General features: G+C 37.7%; 1 protein-coding gene across 2 annotated transcripts in view; it reads right to left on the bottom strand.

The window, feature by feature from the left end:
• Positions 1-27,442, bottom strand: part of PLA2G4A (phospholipase A2 group IVA) — a 157,064-nt gene that overhangs the window by 90,903 nt on the left and 38,719 nt on the right. For both annotated transcript variants that reach the window (XM_036834124.1, XM_036834131.1), the window contains exon 3: positions 19,812-19,893. In XM_036834124.1, coding sequence (XP_036690019.1) covers positions 19,812-19,893 — 82 coding nt within the window. The remainder of the gene's footprint in view (positions 1-19,811; positions 19,894-27,442) is intronic.

Genomic DNA, 27,442 nt, shown 5'->3' with positions numbered 1-27,442 from the left:
TCAGGGTTGCAAACCACAAATAAAACTACATGTTTAGAATAGCAGGTAGTAGAAGACTATAAAGAAAAATATTTTTCCTTTTTTGAATGGAGGTAGATAGGTGCTTTTAAAGAGAATATTCAATGGCACTTCACATTAAATGTAGAAAAATAAAAATGTAGCCCTTCCTCATCTCATAAGGCTGGTTCTTTCTTACGGGATTAATGCCCTTTTATATGTTTTCCCCCAAATATTAGAAAACACAAAACCAAGCAAAAGCTAATCTAGAAAACAAAAAGTGTGCCAGGAAGGAGAAGCATGCAGATGGTAAACATCATTCATTCATTCAACAAATATTTGGGTGCCTACTATATGCCAGGAACTGCCCATCAAGAAGCAGTTTGGCCAGCACATCTATGTTACTTGACTTGGATCACACAGCTGGTGAGTGTGGAAGCTGGAATTATATTTGTTCTGAGGAACTGCCTGCCCTGGGAACCAACCCTTTAGGGACCATTATGACAGTTTGCACAAAAAAGCATCCCATGGACTCCTACTTGTTCCAAAAAATGGCCTGCCACAAAAAGCCCTTGCCTCTAACTCAGAACAATCCTTCCTCTACTGAAATATTCTAACTTGCTTGTTTATACGTTTGCAGCCAAAGACTACCAAATGTATCTAAAGGCCAAAGATCATTTCCAAAAATCTCACCTTAATAGAACGCTTGCAGATCACTGATTTTCTCAGGAATTCCTCTTTTTAATCTATAGCACTTACACTCGCTCTTCTAACACCTTGGAAGTCTTGCCAAAACACAGCAAATAGGTTCACTTGCTGCAAGTTTATGAATAAATAGCCTTTGTTAATTGTGTCAAAAAAAGAAGGGAAAAAAAAAAAAAGCAGTTTGGCTTGGCTTGGCTTGGATAGGGAGCCAAACACAAAAGTGCAGATTTGAAATATGGAAGTGAGTCAAATGCTAATAGCCTAATTTTAGACGCAAGAGTAAATGGAAGACAAGCAGATACACTCCACCAATGACTAATAACTCAGTCACCCAGGTTATTACACACACATAAAGTCAAATCGTAGGTGGAGAAATGGCCTTTTGAGGCTTAATCTTCATTTGAATCTTTGAACAAGAGGAAAGACAGGTTTTCTTGGGCCAAACAAGAAAGAGAAAGTAGAAAGTAAAGTTCCTTGGGAGGAACCAGATACGGACAGGATGCAGCAAATTGAAGTGGTATAAGTCAACCAGTGATATTACCATCTTCTCAGCCATTTTGGACTCTCAGTGGGTCATATGCTTTTCCAAATTCTAACTGACAAAATAATAAAGAAATTACCATACAGCAAGATGCCAACCTTATGTTTATATGTCAAAACATCAACAGACTTCTTTTAAAAATTGGAATCCAGTTCAAAGCTGTCATTTTAGTTTCTTATTTTTACTTCTAAAAAAAGTCAGTACTCTAAAATTTTTCTCAAGACTGGTGGTTTTTCTAGTTTCTCCTCTTGCTTCATTGATAAGAGACACCAAAGGGTGCTAAACAGTGGAAAACCACTGACAGCTGTGAACTGTGATACTGCAATCTGCATCACTGCTAATCTTTGCAAGTTAAGAAACAGCTGTAGCAGTGGTAGACGCTGCAGGATGAAAAGAAGTTTTAAGAAGCTATTTTAAAATTGGATTAAGATAATCACATATCTCTGTTCAGTTTTTTTTTTAACATAATCTATAATCTTCATTGGCATGGTAGCACGTGGAAACTTTGAAAGCGGAAAGCAGTCCATTTTGACAGCAAAACTTAGCCCAATGCTTTAGAGAAGTTCCTAGAAATGCATTGAGGGAAAAAAAAAAAAAAGTCAAACACAGGAAAAGAAATTTTTTTTTCTCGCCTTTGTACTTATTTCATGCCTTTGTGAATTAATGCCTATAGGGTAAGTGGGTGTTGAGTCACTGATCCAGCTTCACCTTGATTAGCTCCAGCGAAAACAGGTGGTAAGGTAAAGACATAATGTGTGGGTAAAGACTTACATCTTATCCTTTTATCTAAATCTTGACTAACAAAAATGTTGGGGGTGTGGGATACAGATCTGATGCGTGTAGACATGAAATTACAGGCACCACAAATAGCTTCAGAGTTCCCGGGTTATAAAACTTCTTATAAATTTCAGTAGTTGAAGGAGCGCCCGCCTAAAGTCATAACAGGTCCATCTGTCATTTTGGCTTTGTCTGAGTAATACATTATATGATTCATCACAGGAGCTGGTGGCAGCTTCTCAACTCCAAGTTCGATTTAAAATATGCTCCGTTTGCTTTCTCATCTCCATTTTGCTCAGTAGCAACTTAAACGCTTTGCTTCAAATAAAGATGACCCATAACCTGTTACAATTCATGCGATATGCAGCAAAAAAAAAAAAATAAACAAAACCCAAAGGAAAAGTCCTCCCAAATCCACAGTCAAAATGTCCTATTCTGAATAGCTATGGCCACTGATGGTGAGCATAAAGCAGTGTTTTCCAAAACATAGTCCACTAGAGTATCTTCACAGTATCATCTGGAGTGTTAAAAATGCAGACACCTTGCATTTTCAGTCTTCAGTGAGGGCTTGGAAATCTGCATTTTTAACAAATTGACCAGATGATGTTTATGCACACAAGTTTGAAAAATGGGATTTAAAGTATATTATGACAATCAAATACAGAACAATGGTATAATAACACCCACAGAAAAGTAGAAACATTTCGGCATTGAGAAGTCAACAGCCTTCGTCATGGATAGTCTGCCCATAGACTATATTAAGCACAATCCAGTAATTCACGTCTGTTTCTCTTAAGTCATTAAATACATTTTCAAGTGACCACATGAAAACAAATCCAAGAATAAAGTATATGTGGGTGCATGAGTTAGCAATCTATTTAAGGTGATGGACTGATATTCAAGTGTTCTGCTTCATTATCACCAAACTAGGAATGCCATAGTAAGACCAAAAATTAAATGATAATTTGTTGAAAGAATGCCTCTGAATACTATTTTCCAATGTGGTCACTCCTTTAAATGTTTATGATTTAGTGATAATGATAATTACACGGTGAACTTAAAGCTTTTAAACATAAAGGCTGAAAAACTTAAATGTTTTATGATTGCCAACTTTTTCACCATCCCTGCCCTATGCCAGCAGAGTTGCTGGTATAAACCCTAGGAAAGTGATGGTTAGCCCCACTATAAACGTATGAATTTCAATAACAGTTTAGTTCTTTTCTTAATGTAACGTTTTTATTGAAGGATAAGATACATGTAGAAAAATTAGATGATTGTAACCATACAGTTTGTTGAATTTTCATAAAATGAACTCACCCAGGATACCACCACCCAGATCAAGATATAGAACATTGCCAGCACTCCAGAAGCCTTCCTCACCTCCCTCCAGAAGGGTGACCACTACCCTACCTTCTACCACCAAATAATATTTTTACCTGTTTTTTATCTTTATATAAATAGAATCAAGAATAGTATATACTCCTACGTCTGGCTTATTCTACTCACCATTAAGTTTGTAAGATTCATCCATGTTGGCATGTGCAGAATAACACATTCATTAATTACTAATGTAAACTGTTTCACTGTATGAGCATTCCATAAAATATTTATCCATTCCACTGTTAGTGGACATATGGATTGTTTCTAGTTTGGGCTATTACTAATGGTGCTGCTATGAACATTCTTGTACATGGCATTTGGTGCACACATTTTTATGTTTCTGTTGTGAAATTCCTAAGAATGGAATTACTTGGACATGGAATTATTATGCCATTGTACACCCTGATGTTGATATTTACATGGCAGCAATCATTCTTAATATTTAATAGTCAGTTTTGTAATTTAAACATCTGGTGGATATGTAATGGTATCTCAGTATGGATTTAATTCACACATCTTGGATGACAATATGAGGTTGTATATTTCTTTATGTATTTTTATTGGATAGTCTCTTGTGTGAAAGGCATACTCAAATTTTCCATTTGCTTCTTTTCTGTATAACTGGTTCCCTGGTAAAATTCTCCACCTTGCCAACTATATTCTTGAACGTATTAATCTTAGTTATTTTAAAGTCCATATCCAGTACTTGGGGATCTATTTATTTTTCTTGATCTTACTTTTTTTGGTCTACCTGGCAATTCTTGACTGAATGCCAGAACTTTTCATGATAAATTGTTCGGGAGCTAGACCTACCTCCTCAGAGGACCCATCTTATTCTCCGGCAGGCAGTGTGAATGGGATGGATCTACTCAGTTTAATCAAAAATTGAATTGACTTAAAACTTTGTAAAATTTAGTCTACTTCTTATTCACTCCCACCCAAAGCTTTTCAACTGAGAGCCAGGGGTGTTTTCTAGGCCCCTTTTATTTGGCAGTTCTGATATCCAATTTTTTCCCCTCTTAGCACTGTGAGACTGCCAATAACTCTTCTTTGCTTTTCTCATATTTTACGTTTGCTTCTTAGTCTGTTGCCCTGCACAGGTTACGAATTTGGCTCCTGCACATGGTGAAGGCACTGACTTGCAAGCTTCTCTAGGCTTCCCTTCTCTCAGGGATCTTGTCCCTCAAATTCTAACTGACTTGGTTCTGAAATCCAGTTTTTATGTCCACAAGTCCTTTGAGATTGCCAAAGCTCTAGTAGATTCCCTGACTCTTCACTGCTTGGCCACGTCTCACATCCCCATCACCCCCAAACCCACCTAGATTACACAGTGGATTGAGAGGAAAGTGGCTTGCAGAATACGGGGCCTACTTCAATGACTTCTCTCCTCTCTGAGATCCTGGTCCCTCAAATCCCAGTTGACTCAGCAGCTTTTCAATCCTTCAGACATTTTTAAAACTTAATTTAATCTGTGTTTTCTAAATTTATCTTAGGAGAAAGGAATGCTCTGCTATTAGTTACTTCAGCATAGTCCAATGACCATTTAACTGTTAACTTGACCAAACATATACTAATCCCTATTCTTTTTTATTTCCATCCTCCACATGGCTGTTCAAACTTTTACTGCTTTTCTCAAGTCACTACTCACTATTCCTCATCTAAGAAAACAACTCAGGTTCACACTTCACTAGGAAAACAAAAGAGAGGATTAAATGTTCTCTTCCAGTTTCTCTTCCCTATACTTCACAATTTAAAAAATATATTTATAATTGAAAATTGTATTTATTCATACTTAAGTTCTTTTCTGATGTCTTAGAAGAAAAAGTTTCCATACACTCTTCTCTTAATTTCAAACTATTACACCTCCTCTCAGAGATTTCTCATTTATTTATCCCCAACCCCAAATTTAATCTGTAAATATTTGCTTGGGCATGGCTACTTCCTCTCAAGCAATAAATATAAACAAACATTGATTATCTTAAAAAATAAATACAACTTTAATTATTTCTGCCAATTCCTCAAGATCTTTCCTCTCCTCCATTAAAGCTTTTGGAAAAATAAATACAGTTTATATTTACTGCTTCTAAATCCCATCACCTATAAATTCCTAACCTACTATGCTCTGCCTTATTCTATTACCATAACCAGTCTATTCTCTCTATTGTAACTTTTGTTGGTAGCTTTATTGAGATGTAATTGACATATCACATTGTATAAGTGTGAGGCATACGACATGATTATTTGATACACTTACCTACTGCCAAATGATCACCACAGTAGAGTTAGTTAACACCTCCATCACCTCACATAATTGCCGTTTCTTTTTTGTGGTGAGAACATTTAAGACCTATTCTCTTGGGACTTCCCTGGTGGTGCAGTGGTTAAGAGTCCACCTGCCAATGCAGGGGACACAGGTTCAAGCCCTGGTCTGGGAAGATCTCACATGCAGCGGAGCAACTGGGCCTATGCGCCACAACTGCTGAGCCTGTGCTCTAGAGCCCACGAGCCACAACTACTGAGCCTGAGTGCCACAACTACTGAAGCCCAGGAGCCTAGAGCCCATGCTTCACAACAAAGAGAGGCCACCGCAATGAGAAGCCCGAGCACCACGACGAGGAGTGGCCCCTGCTCGCCGAAGCTGGAGAAGGCCTGTGTGCAGCAACGATGACCCAATGCAGCCAAAAAATAAATTAAAAAAAAAAAAAAAAAGACCTACTCTCTTAGCAATTTCAGGAATATAATACAGTATTATTAACTGTAGTCACCATGCTGTACATTACATCCCCAGAACTTACTCTTCTTATAACTGGAAGTGTGTACCTTTTGATGGACATCTCCCTATATCTACCCCTTCCCCTTCCCAGCTCCTGGTAATCACCATGCCCCTATCATAACTTCAGTATAAAATTCAATGAGCTTTTTCTCAATTTTCATCAGATTTGGCATATATGCAATGCCCTTTGTGCAATTATCTCCTTCTTTTGTGCCCAAGGTATCATTTTTTTTCTGATTCCCTAACTACCTCTCTAAATGTTTCCTCATTGTATCTTAATTTTTTCCCCCCAAACTTGCCACTAAATTGTAGACTTTCTCTTCGTAGCTGTTACAAATCTCCACTAGAATGTTTCAGAAGGAAATGAACAATTTAAAAAATTTAGTGCTCATGTAGTCAAAACCAATTTGAAAAGGAATTATCACAGTTATTTATACGGTCTTTTTTTTTTTTTTTTTTTTTGGCCACACCACGCAGCATGTGGGATCTTAGTTCCCTGACCAGGTATCAAACCCATGTCCCCTGCAGTGGACGCTCAGTCCTAACCACTGGCCCACCAGGGAAGTCCTGTATAGTCTCAAGAATATTCGATGTGCACCCTTCAAGTCACATGGCACAGATCAATCCTATAGTATAATTATTCTCGGATCCTTTAAAGCTGATCATATTCAGGTTTAAATGGTAGCCATCATGCATTCCTTCATTTCCTCAAGGCTTCAAGGAGGAAGCAGTACAAACATGACAAATATAAGATTCTTGATTACATGTCCATATATAATCTATTGCTAAGTAATCCATTTTGAATTTTTCCCTAAATGCAAGAGAAAAGAAAAACAAAGCAAAACAAAACCAAAAAACTAAAATAAAAACATGTTCTTTTTCCTGACTTTCCTATTTTATTTCATGGTACCATATTTCTTGCTGTCTGAGCCAGAAACGTGAGAGTCATTCTCTTTTCCTCATAGTTCCTGTATCCTATCTGTCTCCAGCTTTTACCTATTTCACCTCTAACATGCTGGCTCCTCAATTCCTCTCAAAATATCACTTACCCAGTTCAACTGGACTATTCACATAATTTCGTAGTTGCTTATTCTCCCACATTCAAGCCACTCTCCATAATGCTGCTATAGTCGTCTTTGTGAAACACTTTTGACTCTTGCTGCCTACAAAGGCAGGCCTAATCTCTGTGGTAAAAGGCCTACAAGTCCCCCTCACCCACCGGACCCTGGGTTTCCTTCCAGGCAGTGACCCTCCTCCACCAGGCACGGGAACCTCGCTCTCGCAAGTCAACATTCAGGCCACGGAGCATCTATGAAATCCACACATTTCAAACATTCCGCACCGTCATACTGGTGGCAGAAGTATCTGTCCTGTCCAAGAGAACATTGCTTCTCTTTTACTTATGTGTATCATTATGTTTTCATTTGACGTTTTAGCTGATAACTAAACACTAGTAATTCATAACTAAATGTTATTCAAGTTGTTGTCCTTGTCCTAAGACTACCCAAGATAAGGGTCCAAAGACTGTACACTTAAAGGATGGGTGGAATGAGATGTTCTCTCTATGCTTCCCTTATCTAGTTCATAAGTCAACTAGTTGTTCTATTTTCCTATCGGGTTAAATTGGTCACTGCCAATCATGTCTCCTAGTAGCCTCATCTACGTAAATCTGCATAAAAATAATTCCACTTCAACTTGCTGATTTAGGTATTATTATTCTCAACTTGTAGGTAAGGGAATTGAGACTCCCTTGAGGCATTTAGTAAGTTGAGCAAGGTCATTTAGAAACAGGAGTTTAACCTAGTCTTTCTGAAGCCAAATTCCTTGTTCTTTCAAATATACCAACACTAACAACTCTTACCTATTTTTGCCTCTATTAAACTGTAAACTTCATGATAGCAGAAACCACATCCTTCTAAATTACTATTGGATCCAAGAGCCTAGCACAAAGTCTGAAACATTATAGGGACATAATAAATATTATTGAAGTAATAGGCGATGGACTAGCCCTGAGCAATACTGTAGAAGAGGTGACCTTTATTATAGGCACAACAATCTCCCCTAACTTCTTTTTACTCTCTGTTAGTATGTCTCAACCTTCCTAGTGCTTTGTCCCACCTTATTTATTTGTATTTTAATATACAAATATCATTGTCAATCATTTAATATATCAATGTCAGTTATGTTTTTCCAAGTGCATTTGTATTTAACCTTTATTTCCAAGTACTAAATGTGAAAGTAAATAAACGAACAAACAAACAGATCTTCAAATCCCAGTGTGCCTTCCTTAATAACTCTAAGGAATAGGGTAAAGTGCCAAAGGACTTATTTATGAGTAGCAGCCCCTGCTCCCTCCAGAATGGGCTCAAAATTGGAATTGTTATGGCTATAGGTGCTGAAGGGCAGTCCCTGCAAATTGCTGGAAATGCAGAAGCTGGAAACGTTAGTGAAAAATTCAATGTGGTTTAGTAAAACAGAACTTTGGCAGTAATTCTCTGTATATTGGAGAGAGAAGTGCAAAACCCTTATACCAAGGCAGCATTCTCTAGGAACTCAATCATAGAATACCTTTTCCTCATTTGAAATTACGAAGCTGTTTTGTTAACGCTGTTTTGGGATCCCTTTATCAGGCAGAGTGTCCGGTTTGAACGCCTCCTATTTTTCATTTTCCTTTTGCTCACAGCCTCTGATCTAGCACGGTATTTTCTCAGTGTCACATGTTTCCTTTTGTAAATGAACATGAAGCTATCAGAATGTACCATCAGCCAAATGAATGCCAGGAAGAATGTCTATAGCATCTACTCACAATCGACTTGGTACATTTTGTACTAACAATTGACTTACTACAGTAATGAAGCAGGCTACCACCCAGCATACAGTAAAAGTGACTTATTATAAAGAATGCTTATATTCATGAGAGAACAGAGAAAGATACATGGAAAATGACCCAAAGAAAGTTAAATGAACAGAAAATTTTGTCGTTGCCTGCATTGCCCTTTTACTTAAATCTCTATGATACCTTTTTGGAAGGAAACAAAAATACTTCTGTTATCAGTGTTTCTGCTTGGAATGGTTTAAAGATTTATAACCCAGGGATGTTTTTTGGAATCCCTTTAGGTTGGAGAGAAAGTAATTCTCCAGAAGTTCTTATGTAGTATTATAAAACATATTAATTTATTTATATTATTAATTTTAGCTATATGGATTTAGCTATATATTTGGATTCCACTCTATACAAGAATAATTCTTTTTCATTAAAACAGGAGTTCTTAACCTTGACATTATTGACATTTGGGGCTAGATAATCCTTTGCTCTGGGGTACTGTCTGTGACCTCTACCCACTAGATGCCAGTAGGATCCCCCAACTGTGACAACTAAAAATGTCTCCAGGGACTTCCCTGGCAGCCCATTGGTTAAGACTCCATGCTTCCAGTGTAGGGGGCGCGGGTTCCATCCCTGGTCTGGGAACTAAGATCCCACATGCTTTGCGGTGTGGCCAAAAAATAAAAAAAATAAATAAAATAAAATATAAAAATAAAAATGTCTCCAGATATTGCCCAATGTGCCTGGGAACAAAATTGATCCCCAGTTTAGAAACACTGCACTAGAGCAGGGCATTATCACTGCTACCTGACATTCATTCCTAGGGCAAACCATTAAAAATTAGCTAAATTCCCTAAATAATATAATTAGAAGTGTTATATCAATCCCATTTTTAAAATATTTTCTTATTTTTTTTTCCAAATTGAAATGTCCCACATCCATTCCATACATTAGTACTCTACTTAAGTTATAAAACCCATCTCAGTCTCCATTCAAGCTACAGTCTTCTCAGAAGCTTATTGTCAACACTTTTCAAAATTAGTAATACTGTATAATCTAAACACACAATTACTGAGTATATACTCTCTTGGATTGACTTTCCAAAGAGTTATTTACACCTATTTCATCTTCCCAGCTAGACCATAAGTAGCTCAAAGGCAAAGGTGCTGCACGAGTAGACACCGGAGTGAGACAGGCTTGAGTTCTAGCCCCAAAACAGAAGAACTGTGTGATTTTGGACTATTTATTTAATGTCTTTAAACAAATCCCTATATTGGTAAAATTAAAATAAAAAGATCACATATCTCATAGTGTTACTGAAATGAGTAAATGAAATATAAGGTCCTAAGACCTCTGCTTAGCATTTTTGTTTATTCATTTAACAAACACACTGTGTACATTATGTATCAAGCACTTTTCTAAGCACTTCATAATCTAATTTAGTCCTCATTAAAAAATCTAGGAGGTAGGAGGGATAAATTAGGAGTTTGGGATTAACATATACATGCTACAGTATACAAAATAGATAACCAACAAGGTCCTACTGTATAGCACAGGGAACTATACTCAGTATTTTATAATAACCTATAAGGGAAAAGAATCTGAAAAAAAAACATATATATGTATGTATAACTGAATCACTTTGCTGTACATCTGAAACTGACACAATATTGTAAATCAACTATACTTCAATTAAAAAAAATCTAGGAGGAAGGTATAATTATTACCCTACATTTAATGTTGAGGAAATTGAGACCTAGGAAAGCTAAATAACTTGCCCAAATTCACATGGTTAATAAAGGAGAAGGGAGATGTGAATCCAAGTAAGCCAGTTCCAGAGTCCTTGTCCTAACCATTAAGCCATGCTTCCTTGCGGGTATGAAACAGGCACTCACTAAAGTTATCTACCATAAGTATTGCATTCATTTTTTTTTTTTTTTGTACTTCTTCAAGGCACTGAATGAGTACTAAGTAAATGAGAATATTTGCAACTCCATAATGAGCCTTGCTGGGATAAGCACTGGGTTTTATTTCTTTAACATTTCTTTTCCAAAGTTAAAATTTCAAAACTGTTGTTTCATTTTGCATCTGGAGGCTTAGATTACCCTTGTACATCAAGTTAAAATAATTTTGTCTAGGATTTTATCTAAAATATTTTATAAAAAACTTACTGATACATCAAATGAGGAGTAAGAATGGAAAAGTGCTTCCAAAGAATCAGTAAAATTTACAGAACCCCTCAGGCTATACCTCAGCTAAGTTTAACTAGTCATTTCAATCTCTATGTCATATAATTTTATTTTTAAGAAAACGGTTAAAATATTAAAATATACTAAAATAACATACATAATAAGAGTTTTCCCATAAATTTTAGACCAGCAGAGTTTTTCTCTTTGAAATAAAAACTTTAATAGCATACTTTTCTTTGGAAATTTAAGAAACATTTAACCTGTTTTTTTAATTTAATTCCATTAGGTATTAATTGCACCTGTTCAATATAGAAGTGGTACATGATTTCTGGCAAAGAGCGTTTACTTAACACATGATGAGAAGGTGGCATATCACTCAGCTTTAAAAAAGTTTTTTAAATTAAGTTTGTTTTCTTTAATTTTAGAAAACTAAAGAAACTATAGAACATTAACATGTTAAAGTATATATATGAAAAATATAAAAACTATTTTAAGATGAAGAAGCTCAAGTGTAAGATATATGCGATAAAGAATTAAATGAGGGAATTCCCTGGCAGACTAAATGAGTAGGATCCATCACTAATAGGTCTTGAAAAAATAAAAAGAGAGGGGGCTTCCCTGGCGGTGCAGTGGTTGAGAATCTGCCAGCCAAAGCAGGGGACACGGGTTCGAGCCCTGGTCTGGGAAGATCACACATGCCACGGAGCAACTAGGCCCGTGAGCCACAACTACTGAGCCTGTGTGTCTGGAGCCTATGCTCCGCAACAAGAGAGGCCGCGATAGTGAGAGGCCCGCGCACCGCGATGAAGAGTGGCCCCCGCTTGCCACAACTGGAGAAAGCCCTCCCACAGAAACGAAGATCCAACACAGCCAAAAATAATTAAATAAATTAATTTAAAATGATAATAATAATAAATTTTTAAAAAATAAAAATAAAAAAATAAAAAGAGAATATGTGGATTTTGTCCCTGTTAGTACTAGTAATGTACTCTTCACTTTGACAGGAACCTGCATTACTGCCAAATATACCACTGGAATATAGCTCCATTTATCTTATTGAATAAACGTGGTGAAAATCCACACAAGGATCAATTGATGTTAACAAAATATCATAAAATAGTATCATTCACTACATTTATCAGACCTAAAACACACAAATACATACATGTAAACAAACAAAAAAACTACTGAAATTTAAATAGAAAGGAAAAAGACCAACTGTATTCACAAAACCATTTGACAGCTTAATAAACTGCATGACATTCTAAATGAGTGAGGTACAGGAGTGCCTTCCTAACACATTCTATTTCCCTACCACATAGAAAATACAAGACAAGATATAAGAGACAGACATGCATTCTGGAATACTTTACTCATCTTGAAATTATTTTCCATAAAAGCCCCCTGGGAAGTTATTTCAGATTTTTTAGAATCGTGGGTGGATACTCAAAAACATTACAAAAATATTTAGTAAACCAAAATTCATGTTCAGTCACAACTGACCTCAGGGAAATGTTTGATTCAGAAAAGATGACAGCAGCAGCGCCATTTATAAAAAAGAATATCTGCAACTCCATAATTAATCCAAGAAAAGATTAATTATGTTATAAATTAATCCAAGATCTTATAAAATTTGAAACCCATGATAATTCTAGATAGCTTATGGATAGAAATCACAGAGGTATTTATAATCTACAAAAATGGAGTATAAAATTATTTTTTTAATTCTCTCTCCATTGAGGCAAAAAAGGAAGCAATATCCTAGAAGAAAGGTACAGTTACACATATTTATGTATTTTATTCATTCATCCAAAATTCTCTGAGATTTTCCTACTATACCAGGCTCAAGACTAAGCACTTATTTTCTAAAAAGTGAAGAAGAAATAGGCTCCAAAGTACATGTGACAAGTGTTTCATGGGGCATTTTTTGTTTTGCTTTTTTTGTTTGTTTGGTTGTTTTTTTGGCTGCACCGTATGGCTTGAGGAATCTTAGTTCCCAGACCAGAGATGGAACCTGGGCCCCCACCACCCCTCAGTGGAAGCACGATCCCTAACTACTGGACCACCAGGGAAGTCCCACATGAGACAGGTGTTAAGCAGAGGTCTGGATAGCTGTCAGGGGAGCAAAGGAGTGAACTGTGCCCAAGAGTATCAAAAAGACAGTGGAAGTACCATTCTACTGTTTCTCTCGAGCTGAAAAAATGAAGGATCCAATAATCTGCTCAACACAGAAATTCAGAATGGAAATTTCTTGTTTCCAAGGTGAAAAACTGAAAATAATCTCAAGTGCACAAACTACCCAAATAGAAAATACTTTGGCTCATATAAAGATTATATTTAAAAAATAAATGTCTTCTTATGTTGATATCTGAAATCATGTTAACAATAATAGATAATATTCATTGAGCAATTACTATGCATGAGGAACGTAATGCTTCACATATGTCAACTCATTGAATTCTCTCAATGTCTCTAAGATGAGAAAAAAGAAGATGGAGAGAGGAAACTTGCCTGAAGACACAAGACCAGTGAGTAGTGCTTTGCCTCTGAAGACCATGTTCTTTCATAAATATATTCTGCCTCCTCCCTGGAGATTCTGATGACTGTGGAATTCAGGAATGGCTACAGGAGAGGATAATGTATTTTCATAGTAATTTCTACATTGCCCTTGCTGCTAACACAGATTCTCAGAAGATTACATAGATGATGTTTCTTTACATATAGACTCAACACTATGTCTCTTGCCCCAACATGTGCAAATAGGAATGATGAATTCTAACTTCCTTTCCCAGGGAATTATTAACACTTTGTGTTGAGAGTCATGTCCTTTGAAGAGGCTTAATCCTCTGGATGGTCTCGAGGCGAGGGGATTTGAGACTGCTGCTTTGGAGAGACAAGACTGGAGGAAACAGGGCTACCTTTCTTAAAACTCAAATGTGTTTGGGTTTTCTTAAGTTTCTACAAGTGTTGGAAAGTCACGCTTCTGGTGCACTGTGGGTGGCGTGATGTCTACAGGATGGTCATGGAGTCTGGACTCTAAGCACCGTAGCCTTGAGCTCAGGGCTAGAGTCTCTCTGGCGTGGCATGTGATCTCTGGGAAGACTACTCTGAGAGGTGTCCCAGTGCTTGCCAAAAGTGGAGAGCCAGGATCCATGCAAACAACATTCAGCCGAAGGTTGGATGCCAATGATTGCAGCCACCGAGGCTTATGGCAGGACCCACTCCTAACTTACAGGCAACTCTAAGTGCCTAGAATACCTGTAGGACCCTGGGGAGGGGGAGATCACCCACACTCCCCCACCTATTCTAGTGAATGGGGGCTCAGAATCAAAATTAATGCGATTTAGAAAAATCATATAGGTGAGATTTCATGGACCTGAGTAATGTGGAGAATATTCATTTCACTACACAGTGATGTGTGAACTCTTGCAGTAATTACTCCATAGGACTGAAAGACATAAAAAACAACACAGAATGATTCAAAAAGAATCGGACACTTGCAAATAATTAGTATCTGATGCCTGGTTTATATATGAATAGGTAGTAAAAATAGGTAGTCAAAAAAAAATTTGTAAACGAACTTTCATGTTTAGTTTGAACAGTCTTAGAGATTGGTAAGATGGTCCACATGCATCCCCCAGATCACAAGTCCCCCATCAGTACTGATGCTGATTCATCCTCAACCCCACATCACCCCTGAAGGTAGGATTGAAGCCACAGTGTGTTTCTTCTTTCCTCAAGACCACGAGGGGGTACAAACCCAAGGTTCTTCCTGAATCCCCACCAGAAGTCAGGTGGTCTAGAATATTTTAAAAGTCTTCCATTCTGTTTGAATCACCCTGTTTTTGTACTTACATTCTTTGACAATATGTGAAAGATGACAACTTAAACTTCCTTTGTGAAGAACAGCCAGTAACAATAAGCATTTATCCAAACTTCTTGCAGTCAACACACTTATAGTACACAACTCAACCAAAGCTCTTTGCAGGGGAGAGGGAGATAGTATTTCACAATATTAGAGTAATGAAAAGCAGGGTACGTAGAGTTACCCTGCCTGGGTTCTTAGAAATGTCCTAAATAAAATCACAGATTAGTAAGTTGAGGGAGCATTAAACCATATTAAAATATTTATGGAGGATATATCTATGTATATGAGAGGAAGAGTATATTTATGTACATGAGGGAAAGAGTACACTATATTCATATGGGTATATGCAAACTACTTCTTTTTAAAATAAGACTATGGTGAGTCAGATGCAAATTTGAACTTCAAACTACCTCTTCATATGACGTGAACATAAGAATACAGGGAAGGGCTGGCACCGGGGCACTGGGAAAAAATGTACATGATATATTTGAACAAACTGAGATTAGCAAGGATGTCTCCGAAGGGGCTGTCTTGTTCTTGGCTTGCCCAGTGCTCTGAAGTGAAAACAAGGAAGTGAGTGAGATGTTATGATTCAAATGTCAGCTCTGACTCCTCTAAAGATAGTTTATGGGGTGCTGCTGACGGTATTATGATGTTCTAGCAATGCAGTATGGTATTTCTAAAAGAAGCTAGTTAGAATAGGATGAATAATAAAAATAAAATAATCTTGGTATTATATTTTTTAAAAAAGCAGATATAGGACTTCCCTGGTGGTCCAGTGGTTGAGACGCCACGCTTCCACTGCCGGGGGTGCGAGTTCGATTCCTGGTTGGGGAACTAAGATCCCACAAGCTGTGCAGTGCGGCCAAAAAAAATTTTTCAAAAGTAAAGCAGATATAGGTGTCAACACTTTGATTCATGTGGCACCCTTAAGAAAGCCCCTACATACACAGGTAGAGCTGAAAAACCAAATAGTAATCTGTCATTCTTTACCAACATGCAAAACTTTATGGAAATTTGCCTTTTTAAATAAATGTAGACACTATCAACAACAGAAGAGAGTGTAGTTTTCTGTCATCCTTTTCAGATCTTAGGACATTGTTTATCGTTCTATCCTTGTCTATCTTTAGAGAACTTCTGTATACAAACATCCCAAATTCTGCTTACTTGGTAATCTGTATAGATCAAGCTCACCAAGTAATATCATCAAAACTCCTCTTAGAAAAGTGACAGCTAACACCCATGCCTTTTCTCACTATAATCGCCTACAACTTCTCAAAAATAGTTTGGCACTGTATATTGTCCCTCTACTTTTTCTTACCAACCTTATCATTGAATTTATTTCTCTAAGACTCTCTTTTGTTCTTTTTATCTCCTCCTGATTTCCTGTAAACTCAACAAGATGATATCAAGGGCTGGCAATGATCTCCTCCTCCCCCCAACAAATTTAATTCAAGAAAAATAAAATCAAATTACAAATGCTGAATAGAAATGTTAACAGAATGTCACAACACTATCCTTTCTCCAACAGTGATTAACCTCCAGTGGCTATTCCTTCCAAGCGTCCTTCACTTTAAAAAGGAAGCTTTCGGGAATTCCCTGGCAGTCCAGTGGTTAGGACCCCGTGCTCTCACTGCCGGGGCCGGGGTTCAATCCCTGGTCCAGGAATTAAGATCCCCCAAGCTGTGAGGTGTGGCCAAAAGAATAAAAATTAAAAAAATATAAAGGAAGCTTTTTGGAAATCAAGGGTCCAACCTGTGTTGTGTACACTGTGGGGATCCAAACTGTTCCCTATTTCATTAGATGAATTAATATCTCATGTTCATTTTTAAGTAATATTATCAATATCAACTCAAATAGATTTAAAATGACACTTGCAGCATTACTCTCTCTCTTCCCTGTCCTAATTACAATAAATAAGCACGGGCAAAGTGCCTGGGGCCTATGGGGAAAGTAGCTAAGAAATGAGATCCATACCAGTTGAAGGTGACTCAGCATAGAATTTGACCTGCTGTAGGGCTCATCTCAAGCATGGTAAAAACCATTCTCTCTCTGAGACAGAGCTCTGCACTGATAGTCAAATTAAAGTCAAATTAGGTCAGTAACTTGCATGGCTGGCGAGTCACTGACATAGCCTTTAGCTGAATTATGAATGGCTTTTCTAACTAACAGTACAACCTCTAGAGTTGTAAGGCATGTCCTTTTCTCAAGGTCATGGGGGTACCACTTTTTTTAAATCTTTTTTTTAACATCTTTATTGGAGTATAATTGCTTTACAATATTGTGTTAGTTTCTGCTTTATTACAAAGTGAATCAGCTATACATATACATATATCCCCTTATCCCCTCCCTCTTGCATCTCCCTCCCACCCCACCCCACCCCACCCCACCCCACCCCACCCCACCCCTCTAGGTGGTCACAAAGCACAGAGCTGATCTCCCTGTGCTATGCGGCTGCTTCCCACTAGCTAGCTAGCTATTTTACATATGGTAGTGTATGGCTTCCGATTTGGATTCTCTTTCTTCTTTTTTTTTAAAATAAATTTATTTATTTTATTTATTTATTTTTGGCTGCGTTGGGTCTTCGTTGCTGTGCGCAGGCTTTCTCTAGTTGCGGCGAGCGGGGGCTACTCTTCATTGCGGTGCGCAGGCTTCTCATTGCGGTGGCTTCTCTTGTTGCGGAGCATAGGCTCTAGGTGCATGGGTTTCAGTAATTGTGGCACATGGGCTCAGTAGTTGTGGCTCACAAGCTCTAGAGCGCAGGCTCAGTACTTGGGGTGCACGGGCTTAGTTGCTCTGCGGCATATGGGATCTTCCCAGACCAGGGCTCGAACCCGTGTCCCCTGAATTGGCAGGCGGATCTTATCCACTGTGCCACCAGGGAAGTCCCTGGCTTCTCTTTCACAGGAGCCTTTCTTCCAGTGAACTCTCGTTTAATTGATGAAAATGCAAAGAATTATAAAAAGCAAAAGGATAACTTAAGAAAAGCTTTGGCAAAGGAGTGATTAAATGGGGTAGATTGATGTATGAGATAAAATTTAGAAAATAAACCCCTGGTCCAGACTAGATGTGAAGAAATTGTCCTTGTTCCCGTCACCTCTCCTGAGAACCACTGTTCATCAAAAACTCTTGCCATTAGATTCCACCTCCTGGCCCCCTCCTTCCGACTTTTACCAATTTCCTGGACACCCTTCATTCACTGAAGGCTTGAGCCCAGAGCCCAAATTCTTCATTCCTTAATATTTAACCTCTCTCTATTGGTCCATTTTCATTGCGATTTCAACAAGCTCAAGTCCCTCCTATTCTTTTTTTTTTTTTTAACATCTTTATTGGAGTATAATTGCTTTACAATGGTGTGTTAATTTCTGCTTTCCCTCTTATTCTTTTTTTTTTTTTTAAAGGAATTCCTTTTTATTTTTATTTATTTATTTTTGGCTGTGTTGGGTCTTCGTTTCTGTGCAAGGGTTTCCTCTAGTTGCGGCAAGCGGGGGCCACTCTTCATCGCGGTGCGTGGGCCTCTCAGTATCGCGGCCTCTCTTGTTGCAGAGCACAGGCTCCAGACGCGCAGGCTCAGTAGTTGTGGCTCACGGGCCTAGTCGCTCTGCGGCATGTGGGATCTTCCCAGACCAGGGCTCGAACCCGTGTCCCCTGCATTCGCAGGCAGATTCTCAACCACTGTGCCACCAGGGAAGCCCCCCCCCCCCTCTTATTCTTAAATATAAAAAGCATATTCTATAGTCACCTCCAATATATTTAACATACTATGGCCAGAACAAATATTTTTTAAAATAAAGAGCCAATCCTGTGACTTGTGACTCAAACGCCATCAAATTCTTCCCACTGCATTTCTGATAAAATCGCAATCTCGTTGTGTGAGTGCTTGTCCTCCTTCACCTTTGCTGTGTGTCTCTAACAGTTTGGGACCTCACAAGCAATCTGCCCTTCGCTCGCCTTTGAACATGCTGTTTTCTCTGCCTGGGATTCTCCCCGCTCTCAGCACTAAGATTTTCTTCCTTCAAGAACCAGTGTAAATGCCATTTCAGCCAGAAAGACTTCCCTGTTCCCCAGAATGGTAAATTGCAATCTCCGTTCTTTCCCCCAAACCCGTTATGAGGGGTAAATTGCCATTCCCATATTTTAGCAATAATCTACAACTTTACCCAATTCGTTGTCACAATACTTATCCATCCTTCTTTGTATTCCCACCTCCATTACCCTTAGTCATCTGCATGGTAAGATTAACCAGGAAAACTGCATTTTAAAACGTAGAAGGATACTGCCACCAAATTAATTCAACATTATCCTCAGGCTTTGGTTCATATCATTTGAAGCTGTCCCACACCAGTTTCTATAGCTATTTGCACACATAATAAACACACTTAAAGCCATAAGAATTAAACTGCATTTTTAAAAAATCCAAAGGCACAATACCTCACAGAGGCAGCTAATTTAAAGTCTTGACTCAGCCGTCTTTCCAAAATAAAATGGAAATGTCTTTGAAATCCAAAACTCTATCCTAGGACAGTCATTTTATCTGATCCCAAGTACTCCCAATTAATGTAAAGTCAAGGTAAAACACTATTCTGACAGATAAAAGAGCATCAGAGAACCATTCAAAATGTTATCATTCAAAGATGTAGGCAAAGATTATCACATCTGAAAAAGGGACAGCCCCTGGGTTTGTCAAGGAACACAGGCAACTAAAGAGTGAATCATAATGACATATTTTCAACAGAAAAGCAAATAAGGGCACTTACGCATGTCACCAAAGGCCCCCTTTGTCACTTTCGTGGCACCTAACACCACTACTGTGAACTTGTGGGAATAATGGTGCTCCACCTGGAAAAAAAAAACATAATGAATTTAAAATAAGCCTGTAATATAGGATCCAGGTAAATTGTTTTCATTGTTTCCTTGAGACTAATTGAAAACATTCCAGTTGAAAGGAAGTAACATGCATACCAGAAACATTCTTTGATCATGAGGCTTTTCCTTTTTTGATCCTTTCCTCTCTCCGGCACAGAATGATTGAGAAGTTTATATCATGCTTTAAAATGTCACTGCAGCTTGACTGTTAGGACTTCTTTGCAGTCCCTGCTTTACAGGATTTACCAAACCCTTGAGAAAAATGTAAATCAGGACTGCAGGCTTTCTAGGCGCACAATCAGGCTTTGTACTATGTGAGAAGCAAGACCTGCCTTAGAAAGGTGAAGTCAGAGCAAGATGTTTGCATTATCTAAATGTGTTTGTTTTTATCGTTACTGTTCAATGAAAGTCTTTTTTTGGTATAACATTTCCAGAGCAGTTTTCAAAATCCTTTGGATCCAAAGCAATAACCAGCAAGCTACTTATATTAATTTTAATTTATTTGTTAAAACCATATGTGACAATGTTAAAAGTTTCTATTAGCCTAATAGCTTGCATGCACATAAGAAGTATTAACAGGTAGAAGACTTTATTAAACACTTCACGTAACTGGATATTAGTTCTCAAATGATTCTACTCACCAAAACAGAATGGGAAAGCAGAAACTCACAAAGTTCTCTGAGCAACTGAAAAGATTACAAACTCTTTATCTAAAGCTCAAGCATTTTTGTTTAATCTTAGGAGAGGCCCACATTTATAAGTTACTCCTACCTTTCATAATTTTAATAAACTTGCTTAACTGGTTAAAAAGTCCATAACTAATTAAAAAGAAGCTAAGATACTGACAATACTGAGAAGTGAGTCTAAAAGTAAGGAAGCAGAAAAAAATTATAAAAATGGACTCATAAGGACCAGCAGTAGTGGGATATAGGAGCAAAAGTTATACAGCATTCAACAGCTTCTGAAGATATCACTCTATGAACAGAGTAATTTATGTCCAGATTTATAACACAGCATTAAGAAGAGGTGAAGTCATGAATACTGAGCATACCTTGTTTAAAAAGGCAGAGAAGCATATAAAATCTTTCAAGATAATTTTTATTCAAGTTTATTGTCAAAGAGAAACGCTTTCTGTATTCAGAAGGGCTCTGAATAGCCAAAGTTTTATTCTACATACATGAAATTATCAATCATAAAAAAAATGAATGCTTAAAAAATGGCATATTGCCTTATACTACAACCAAAAATCACATGCACTCCTCCCACCAAAAAAAAAAAAAAAAAAAGAGAAAGAGAGAGAGAATCCAGAGAATTCCCTGGCGGTCCAGTGATTAGAACTCCATGCTTCCACTGCAGGGGGTACAGGTTCATTCCTGGCTGGGGAACTAAGATTCTGCATGCCACGCCGTGGCAAAAAAAAAAAAAAAAAAGAGAGAGAGAATCCACTATCATAATTAGAAACTTCAACACCCCTCTATCAGAAATGAACAGATGCAGTAGGTAAAAAATCAGTAAGGACAGAGTTGAACTCAACAGCACCATCAGTCAACTAGATATAATTAACACTTATAGACTACTTCATCCAACAGCAGCAGAATACATATTATTCTTAAGCTAACATGGAACAAAACTGCAATGTCTACTCTCACAATGGAATTAAACTAGAAATCAGTAACAGAATAATAGCTAAAAAAATCACAAAGTACTTGGAGATTAAACAACTTCTAAATAACATAAGTGTCAAACAAGAAGTCTCAAGAGAAATTTTTAAATATTTGGAACTAAATGAAAATGCAACTACAACTTATCAAAGTTTAGCGGGATGCAGTGAAAGTAGTGCTTAGAGGGAAATTTACAGCACTGAAACATATGTGTGTGTGTGTGTGTGTGTGTGTGTATATATATATATATATATATATACACATACATACATATATATGAAAGACCTAAAATCAATCATCTAAGTGTCTACTTTAGGGAACTAGAAAAAAAAGGGCAAATTAAATCTCCAGTAAGCAGAAGAAAAATTGTAAGAACTGGAGGAGTGAATAAAATTAAAAATGGAAAATCAATAGAGAAAATCAATGAAACCAAAATTTGAAAAGATCAATAAAATCGATAAGCCTTTAGCAAGGCTAAATAAGAAAAAACCAGAGAGAACACAAATTATAAATATCATAATTGAATAAAGGAAGTTCATTACAGATCATATGGACATTAAAAGAATAATAAAGGAACACTATGAACAATTCTAAGCCCACAATTTCAAAACCTAGATGAAATGGACCAATTCCTTGAAAGACAAAATCTGCCCAAATTCACACAAGTAGAAATAGACAATCTTAATAGGCCTATGTTTATAAAGAAATTGAGTCAAAATTTAACCTTTCAAAACAGAAAACACCAGGCCCAGATGGATTCACTGGTAAATTCTACCAAACACTTAAGGAAGAAATTACACCAATGTTCTCCAATCTCTTCCAGAAGATAGTAGAGAGAATAGTTCCTAACTCATGCTATGAAGCCAGCTTTATCCTGATAACAAAACCATACAGAGGCACTGCAAGAAAAGAAAACTGCAGACCAATATCTCTAATAAACAAAGATATAAAAATTCTCAACAAACTATTAGCAAATAAAACCCAACAATGTATAAAAGGAATTGTAACCACAACCACATAGGATTTATCCCAGGTATGGAAGACTGGTTCAGCATTTGAAAAGTAATTATTGTAATCCATCATATTAACAGTCTGAAGAAGAAAAATCACATGATCATATCAATAGACACAAAAAAAGTATTTGACAAAATTCAATACCTATTCATGATGAAAACTCTCAGCAACCTAAAAATAGATGGAAACTTTTTCAACTGGATAAAGAACACCTATAAAAATCCTACAGACAATATCATAGTTAATGGTGTGAAACTAGAAGTTTTCCTGAAAAGATCAAGACAAGGATGTCCCCTCTTACCACTTCTTTCAACATTGTACTGGATGTCCTAGCTAATGCAAGAAGACAAGAAAGGGAAATATAAGATGTATGGATAGTGAAGGAAGAAATAAAACTGTCTCTGTTCACGGATGACATGATTGTCTATGTAGAAAACCCAAGTGAACTGATTTTTAAAACTCCTGGAATTAGAAGTGATTATAGCAAGGTTGTAGGATATAAGTTTAATATGCAAAATTCAATCTCTTTCCTATATACCAACAATGAATAGGTGGAATTTGAAATTAAAACACAATACCATTTACATTAGCATCCACCCCCACACACAAAAAAATTGAAAAACTTAGGTATAAATCTAAAAAAAATGTACAAGGTCTATATAAGGAAAACTACAAAACTCTGATGAATGAAAGCAATCAAGAACTAAATAAAAAGAGAAATATTCCATGTTCATGGATAGAAGACTGAATATTGTCAAGATATCAGTTATCTCCAAATTGATCTATAGATTCAAGGCCATCCCAATCAAAATCTCAGCAAGTTATTTTGTAGATATCAACAAACTGATTCTAAAGTTTATATGGAAAGACAAAAGACCCCAGAATAGCCAACATAATGTTGAAGGAGAAGAATAAACTTGTAGGACTGATGCTACCTGACATCCAGACTTACTATAATGCTACAGTAATCAAAACAGTATTGCATTAATGAAAGAATAAACAAATAGATCAATGGAACAGAATAGAGAGCCCCAAAATACACCAACACACATATAGTCAACTGATCTTTTACAAAGGAGCTAAGGCCATACAATGGAAAAAAGATAGCCTTTTCATCAAATGGTGCTGGAACAACTAGACAGCCACATTAAAAAAAAAAAAAAAGAGAGAGACAAATGATATCTGAGCCTGAAAGAGAATAAGAAAATGTTCTTGAAAATCCAATTTAGGGATTAGCTTTCTCCACTAAAGAGAACTTTTCAATAATTATCATATATAATAGTACATACTCCCCAAATCATCTATGCTCTTTTTCCATATCCTAGAGCTTTTAATACCACATGGGTTTTCAAATGCCTAAAAACTCCCTCATAGGATAAAAATGATTAGCAATGCTCATCTATTATTTAACATTTTTTGAAACTGTTACAAATGTATTCATATGTCAAATGTTTATTAAAAACATGTACAGAAAGATGAAATTTTTATTAGAAGGATTCATTGAGTATGAACCATCTGTTACACATTCTAATAGATGCAAATTCTCATTTTCACAACAACCCTATAAAATAGATGTTATTATATGTATTTATAGATGAGTAAAGTGAGAGGTTAAGTAATTTCCCAGTATCTCACAGACAGTAAAAGTTAAAATTGAATTAGAATCCAGTCTTCCTGTCCCCAATGTCTTTACTCTTTCTATATTCCTTTACTTATAGAGAATAATAATATCAACATCAATACCTAATAGCAAAAAAGGTTATTTCCATTTATTAAAGTTGTACAGATATTTAAAATCTAGTGCATTATATCTGTAGTTGATCTAAAGTCTCTCTAGAGGAGACCTTCAAGATGGCGGAAGAGTAAGAAGTGGAGATCAACTTCCTCCCCACAAATACATCAGAAATACATCTACGTGTGGAACAACTCCTACAGAACACCTACTGAACACTAGCAGAAGACCGCAGACTTCCCAAAAAGCAAGAAACTCCCCACATACCTGGGTAGGGCAAAAGAAAAAAGAAAAAACAGAGACAAAAGAATAGGGATGGGACCTGCACCAGTGGGAGGGAGTTGTGAAGGAGGAAAAGTTTCCACATACTAGGAAGTCCCTTCACTAGCGGAGATGGGGGGCGGTGGGGGGAAGCTTTGGAGCCATGGAGGACAGCGCAGCAATAGGGGTGCAGAGGGCAAAGCGGAGAGATTCCCACACAGAGAATCGGTGCCGACCAGCACTCACCAGCCTGAGAGGCTTGTCTGCTCACCCGCTAGGGCGGGTGGGGGCTGGGAGCTGAGGCTTGGGCTTCGGAGGTCAGATCCCAGGGAGAGGACTGGGATTGGCTGCATGAACACAGCCTGAACGGGGCTAGTGTGTGACAGCTAGCAGGGAGTGAGTCCGTGAAAAAGTCTGGAACTGCCTAAAAGGCAAGAGACCATTGTTTCGGGGTGCGCAAGGAGAAGGGATTCAGAGCACTGCCTAAACAAGCTCCAGAGATGGGTGTGAGCTGCGGCTATCAGTGTGGACACCAGAGACAGGCATGAAATGCTAAGGCTGCTGCTACAGCCACCAAGAATTTTGTGTACAAGCACAGGTCACTATCTACACCACCCCTCCTGGGAGCCTCTGCAGCCCACCATTGCCAGGGTCCTGTGATCCAGCGACCACTTCCCCAGAAGAACACATGGCACACCTCAGGCTGTTGCAACGTCATGCTGGCCTCCGCCACCGCAGGCTTGCCCCACATTCTGTACCACTCCTTCCCCCTGGCCTGAGTGAGCCAGAGCCCCTGAATCAGCTTCTCCTTTAACCCCATCCTGTCTGAGCAGAAAAACAGATGCCCTCAGGCGACCTACACGCAGAGGCGGGGCCAAATCCAAAGCTGAATCTAAGGAGCTGTGCAAACAAAGAAGAGAAAGGGAAATTCCTCCCAGCAGCCTCAGGAGCAGTGGATTAAATCTTCACAATCAACTTGATATACCTGCATCACTGGAATACCTGAATAGACAACGAATCATCCCAAATTTGAGGCAGTGGACTTTGGGAGCAACTGTAGACTTGAGGTTTGCTTTCTGCATCTAATTTTTCCTGGTTTTATGTTTATCGTAGTTGAGTATTTAGAGTTTATTATCATTGGTAGATTTGGTTATTGATTTGGTTGCTCTCTTCCTTTATATATAGATAGATAGATAGATATAGATATATAGATATTTTTTCCTTTTCCTCTTTTTGTGAGTTTGTATGTGTATGCTTCTTTCTGTGGTTTTTCTCTGTATGGCTTTGCTTTTACCATTTGTCCTAGGGTTCTGTCTGTCCGGTTTTTTTTTTTTTTTTTTTTCTTATTTATTACCTTTTAATTATTCTACTTTTTAATAATTTTTTTATTTTAAAAACTTTATTTTATTCTTTCTTTCTGTCTTTCTCCCTTTTCTTCTGAGCCGTGTGGTGGACAGGGTATTGGACCTCCAGCCGGATGTGAGGCCTGTGCCTCTGAGGTGGGAGAGCTTAGTTAAGGACATTGGTCCACCAGAGACCACCCGGCTCCATGTAATATCAAATGGCAAAACCTCTCCCAGAGATCTCCATCTCAACACTAAGACACAGCTCCACTCAACGACCAGCAAGCTACAGTGCTGGACACCCTAGGCCAAACAACTAGCAAGACAGGAACACAACCACACCCATTAGCAGGGAGGCTGCTAAAATCATAATAAGGTCACAGACACCACATAACACACCACCGGATAGGGTCCTGCTACCAGAAAGACAAGATCCAGCCTCACCCACCAGAACACAGGCACCAGTCCCCCCCACCAGGAAGCCTACACAACCCACTGAACCAACCTTAGTCACTGGGGGCAGACACCAAAAACATGGGAACTATGAACCTGCAGCCTGTGAAAATCAGACCCCAAAAACAGTAAGTTAAGCAAAATGAGAAGACAGAGAAACACAGAGCAGATGAAGGAGCAAGGTAAAAACCCATCAGACCAGACAAACGAAGAGGAAATATGCAGTCTACCTGAAAAAGAATTCAGAATAATGATAGTAAAGATGATCGAAAATCTTGGAAATAGAATGGAGAAAATACAAGAAACATTTAACAAGGACCTAGAAGAACTAAAGAGCAAACAAACAATGATGAATAACACAATAAATGAAATTTTAAATTCTCTAGAAGGAATCAATAGCAGAATAACTGAGGCAGAAGAATGGATAAGTGACCTGGAATAAAATAGTGGAAATAACTCCTGCAGAGCAGAATAAAGAAAAAAGAATGAGAAGAATTGAGGGCAGCTCAGAGACCTCTGGGACAACATTAAATGCGCCAACATTCTAATATAGGGGTCCCAGAAGAAGAAGAGAAAAAGAAAGGGACTGAGAAGATATTTGAAGAGATTATAGTTGAAAACTTCCATAATATGGGAAAAGAGATAATCAAGCCCAGGAAGCACAAAGAGTCCCATACAGGATAAATCCAAGGAGAAACACGCCAAGACACATATTAATCAAACTATCAAAAATTAACTACAAAGAAAAAATTTTAAAAGCAGGAAAAACAACAAATAACATACAAGGGAATCCCCAAGGGTTAACAGCTGATCTTTCAGCAGAAACTCTGCAAGCCAGAAGTGAGTGGCACAATATATTTAAAATGATGAAAGGGAAAAACCTACAACCAAGATTACTCTACCCAGCAAGGATCTCATTCAGATTCGACGGAGAAATTAAAACATTTACAGACAAGCAAAAGCTAAGAGAATTCAGCACCACCAAACCAGCTTTAAAACAAATGCTAAAGGAACTTCTCTAGGCAAGAAACACAAGAGAAGGAAAAGACCTACAATAA

The sequence above is a fragment of the Balaenoptera musculus genome, chromosome 1 (assembly GCF_009873245.2).
Source record: "Balaenoptera musculus isolate JJ_BM4_2016_0621 chromosome 1, mBalMus1.pri.v3, whole genome shotgun sequence".
Lineage (NCBI taxonomy): Eukaryota > Metazoa > Chordata > Mammalia > Artiodactyla > Balaenopteridae > Balaenoptera > Balaenoptera musculus.
This window is presented reverse-complemented; position numbering and strand designations above follow the sequence as displayed.